Raw genomic sequence first — 5131 nt, 5'->3', positions numbered from 1 at the left:
TGATGGATATTCATTTGATGAAGACTCTTTATCGAGCTTTGAACTCTATTATAAAGCCAGTCGTGGATAATACTGCAAGAGGGTCGTTTGTTGACCTTAATTTTCCAGAGGCTTTGGAAATTCTTGATTAGATGACTAAACATAGTAGAGCTTGGCATACCAAGGATTCTATGGTAGTAAGCCCTACTGTGTCTGGTGGTATGACTGTAGAGTAATACAAGAAGGAGGAAAAACGTGACCAAGATATGGCACACTTGAAGACATAGATGGAATTACTGACTAAGCATCTATTATTTGGAAAAATAGAGAAGGTAAAAGCTGTTGCATCCCAGGGAAGAGCTGACTTTGATTCGGAAAAAGAGGTGAACTATCTAAATAAATAGAGGGGTTTTTGAGCTAATAGCCAAGGAAATCAAGGTTGGAACTATTATGACAAGGCTGGTTACAAGGATAGAGATCAAGGGAACTGGAAGAACAAGAATGATAGGAGTGGACTATATGTACCTCCTAGAAGCAGAGATAACGCTGCAACTAGCTCGGGCAAGATATTCATAGAGGACATGATGGAGAAATTATTAAAAGGGGTTGAGACTACCAACTATGGGGTGACTACTATGAAGAGTTATTTATATTCTATAAGTCAATTGGTAAACTCACACTCTACTTTTATCAAACAGTTGGAGCAGCAGATGAGCCAACTCTCAATAGCATTGAATCATAGAAAGAGTGGAACTTTTCCAAGTGATATAGTTTAGAACCCTCGAAATAATGGCTCTTACATGGCATCACCACACAAAATGAAAAGGTATTACCGGGCCCTTTTGTAGGCAAAGTTGCTATTGAAGAGGTGATCAAAGAAGATGTTGAGCTTGAAGAAAGTAATCCTGTGGAGTCCAAGAAGTAGGATGACATTGATGTTCCTTCTAATTATCAGTTGCCTGATGAATTGGAAAAAGGGGAAGACAAGAAAAAGAAAGCAGTGGTGACCTCTCTACCAAAACCACCGCCTCTCTTTTCTCATAGATTGAAGAAGAAGGTTGATGATACAAAATTTGGAAAATTGATGGTCAGGCTTAATCAGTTGATGATCGATTTGCCATTAGTGGAGGCATTGTAATAAATGCCCGAGTATGCAAAGTTCATTAAAGATCTTGTCACAAAGAAGCGGATGATTAGCTATGAGCCGATGGACAATCTCCATCATTGTGGTGCTATTTTCACAAGGTCTTTGGTGCAAAAGAAGGCAAACCAGGGAGAATTTACTATCCTGTGCACTATTGGTTCTATTGATTTTACAAGGGCTCTAAGTGATTTGGGAGCTAGTATAAACTTAATGTCGCTTGCTGTGTATAAGAAATTGGGTTCGGGGGATCCTACTCCCACAAACATGAGGCTAGTTATGGCAAACAGGTCTGTGAAGCGGCCTGTGAGGATTCTACATGACATATTAGTGAAGGTGGCTAGTTTCATATTTCCAGCAAATTTTGTCATTCTCGATTGCGAGGTGGATTTCGATATGCCCATAATCTTGGGTTGACATTTTCTTATAACCGAGAATGTACTTATTGATTTAAGGGTATATGAGCTACTATTTAGGCTAAATGATGAGGTAGTTTGATTTGATGTATGCCAATCCATAAAATAGCATAAATATATAAGCGTATTCTCTATTGTGGATGTCTATTATGAAGAGGAGCAGGAAGTGCCTATAGAAAAAAATTATTGTGGAGACTTTAGCCACTGTATTGATGAATTTTAATCATGACAATATCAAAGATTATGAGGAGACTGTGTGTGCCTTAACGGGCATGGGGTCTTATCTTTATGCACCCAAGAAGTTGGATTTGGACTTGAAAAATGTCCAAGTCCACCTACTAAGCCTTCTATAGAAGAGCCACCTACCTTGGAGCTGAAACAGTTGCTCGGCCATTTGAGGTATGTGTTCCTGGGCAGTGGGAATACACTACTTGTTATTATTGTGGCTAACCTGGGTGAACAATAGGTGGAATCCCTCATCTCTGTTCTTAAGAAATATAAGAGGCCTATTGGTTGGACGACTGCAGATATCATCGGCATTCATCCCTATTTATGTACACATAAGATTCAACTAGAGGATGATTGTGTCCCGACTATTGAGCACTAGCATTATCTAAACCCACCTATACAAGAGGTGGTGAAGAACAAAATCATCAAGTGGCTAGACGCAGGGGTGGTGTACCCCATTTAAGATAGTAAGTGGGTGAGTCCTGTTCAGTATGTGCCCAAGAAAGGGGGTATGACAATTGTGGCTAATGATAAAAATGAGTTGATCCCACTCAGGCTTGTTACTGGGTGGAGGGTGTGTATGGATTACAAAAAACTTAACTCATTGACACTAAAGGACCACTTCCTAATGCTTTTTGTGGATCAGATACTTGATCAGCTAAAGGAAAGAGGTTGGTACTATTTCTTAGATAGATATTATGGTTACAACTAGATTTCTATTGCTCTTGAAGATCAGGAAAAGACAATATTCACTTGCCCATATGGTACGTTTGCTTTTAAGTGAATGCCTTTCGGCTTATGTAATGTACCCGCCACTTTTCAAGTGTGTATGATATTGATATTTTTTTATATGGCTGAAGACACCTTGGAGGTGTTTATGGATGATTTATCAGTTGTCAGTGATTCTTTTAAGCTCTGCTTGCTGAATCTTAGTCAGGTGTTGCAGCAGTGTGAAGAGTTCAACCTTGTCCTTAACTGGGAAAAATGCCACTTCATGGTGAAGGAAGGCATTGTTCTTGGTCACAAAATTTTGGCTAAAGGAATTGAGGTTGATAAGGTAAAGGTTGAAGTGATTGAGAAACTGCCTCCCCCTATCTCAGTCAAAAGGGTACATAGCTTTCTCGGTCATGCGGAGTTCTACCGCGGATTCATAAAGGACTTCTTGAAGATTGTAAACCCGCTTTGCATACTTTTGGAGAAGGAGTCTAAGTTCACTTTTGATGATGACAGCAGTAAGACATTTGAATGTCTTAAACTGAAACTAGTGGAGGACCCAATTATTAATGCTCCTGATTGGACAAAACCATTTAAAGTTATGTGTGATGCCAGTGGAGTGGCACTTGGAGCTGTTCTTGGCAAAAAGAAAGAGATGTTGTTCCATCCGATATATTATGCAAGCAAGGCCTTGAATGGGTCCCAAAAAAATAATACCGTGACTGAGCAGGAACTTCTAGCAGTTGTGTATGCTTTTGAGAAGTTTCAGGCATATTTGTTGGGTTCCAAGGTAGTGGTGCACACTGAAAACTCTGCCTTGAGATACTTAATGGTAAATAAGGACACTAATCCAAGGTTGATCCAGTGGGTATTGCTACTTCAAGAATTTGACTTTGAAGTCAACGATCAAAAGGGATGTGAGAATCAAGTAGCAGACCTCCTATCTAGACTTGAAGGCGAGCAAGCAGTCAAGGATGAGCTAGATATTGATGATCCTTTTTAGAAGAAAAAATATTGGTTGTAGTGCTCGAAAAAGTACCTTAGTATGCTGACTTCACAAACTAAGTGGTAAGTGAAGTAATGTCGGAGAATATTTCCTTTCATCAAAAAAATCTCTCCATGATGTGACACATTATTTCTAGGATGAGCCGTATCTGTTTCGGCGGTGTGTGAATGACATTATTTGGCGTTACATCCCAGAAGTAGATATGTTGAGTATACTAGAAGCCAGTCATGCTTCCCCAGTTGGAGGTCACCATGCAGGTGATAGGACTGGAAGAAAGGTACTTCAAAGTGGCTACTATTGGCCCTCCTTGTTCAAAGATCCCTACGAGTTCATGAAGAGATGTGACCAATGTCAAAGGCAAGGGTCCATCTCAAAGCACCATGAGATGCCAATGTCTAAAATCCTGGAGGTAGAATTATTTGATATCTGGGGCATTGATTTCATGGGGCCCTTCGTGAGCTCATTTGGGATGAAGTACATATTAGTTATTGTTGACTACATGTCAAAATGGGTTGAGGCACAGGCTCTAGTGGATAATGAAGGAAAATGGGTTGTTGCATTCTTAAAGAGAAACATCTTCTCTCGCTTTGGGGTACATATACCATCATAAGTTATGAAGGATCACAGTTTTCCAACAAGATGTTCAAAGCTGCCTTGGGAAAATATGATGTCAAGCAACACGAGGTGGCTACCCCATACCACCCACAGATAAGTGGGCAGGTGGAAATCTTTAATCGGGAAATAAAAGTTATCCTTGCCAATACTGTAAATGCTAGAAGGAAAGAATGGTCTAGGAAGCTAGACGATGCCTTATGGGCATATAGAATAGCTTTCAAGATACCGATTGGCATGTCACCATACCAATTGGTTTATGGCAAGGTGTGTCATTTGGCGATTGAGCTGGAGCATAAAGCATTGTGGGAACTGAAGCGGTTTAATTTAAACTGGAATGAGACAATGGATATGAGACTGGGGTATTTGAATGAGATGGATGAGTTCTATCTCAGAGCTTATAAAAGAGTTGACTTGTACAAGGAAAGAATGAAGAAGTACCATTACCGTAGAATTAAAAAGCAAGATTTTTAGAAAGGTGACTTAGTGCTCCTCTTCAACTCCCGACTCAAGCTTTTTCAAGGTAAGCTCAAATCCAAATGGTCTGGCCCATTTAGAGTTAACCAATTCTACTCATCTGGAGTAGTAGAACACGAAAATGAAGACAGAAGTGTCTTCAAGATTAATGGGCAGTGTGTGAAACTATATATCGGTCAACATTATTACAATCTATATCGATGAAGTCTGAGTAATTGAGATAACTGAGTAGTACAATGACAACAAATCAGGTGCTAGTGGGAGGCAACCCACAGTGTGTTGTGTACAACATTAGTTTAAGTTATTTTCTTATTTTGTGCAATCTAAAGGGTTTGTGTAAGTGTGCAGTTCTGACAGTGCAGGAAAAGAAAAGCTGATAGAAGTTAAGGTGACTGATGGATTAACCAATGGAGCATCACTACCTCGATTAACCATCGCGAGAATCATCATAACAAAGGCCAGAAACTAGGTTGCTGGAAAAGTAGCGATAGGTCGGCCGACTGACCGTCATAAGTACGAGGGATCGTCGTCCCAGCCATCGCCAATGAGTCACAAGGT

At 40.1% G+C, this 5131-nt stretch overlaps 1 protein-coding gene across 1 annotated transcript; it reads left to right on the top strand.

Moving 5' to 3' along the window:
- The first annotated feature begins 4030 nt into the window (after window positions 1–4030).
- On the top strand, window positions 4031–4570 carry LOC124889712. The gene has a single exon (XM_047401692.1). It carries the CDS (start codon window positions 4031–4033, stop codon window positions 4568–4570), a length of 540 nt encoding a protein of 179 aa, XP_047257648.1.
- Window positions 4571–5131: the final 561 nt, after the last annotated feature.

This window comes from Capsicum annuum, chromosome 12, assembly GCF_002878395.1.
Source record: "Capsicum annuum cultivar UCD-10X-F1 chromosome 12, UCD10Xv1.1, whole genome shotgun sequence".
In the NCBI taxonomy this organism is placed as follows: domain Eukaryota; kingdom Viridiplantae; phylum Streptophyta; class Magnoliopsida; order Solanales; family Solanaceae; genus Capsicum; species Capsicum annuum.
This window is presented reverse-complemented; position numbering and strand designations above follow the sequence as displayed.

Coding starts and splice junctions, on each gene's coding strand:
- LOC124889712 (XM_047401692.1), top strand. CDS start 4,031: ATGGGTTGTTGCATTCTTAAAGAGAAACATCTTCTCTCGCTTTGGGGT.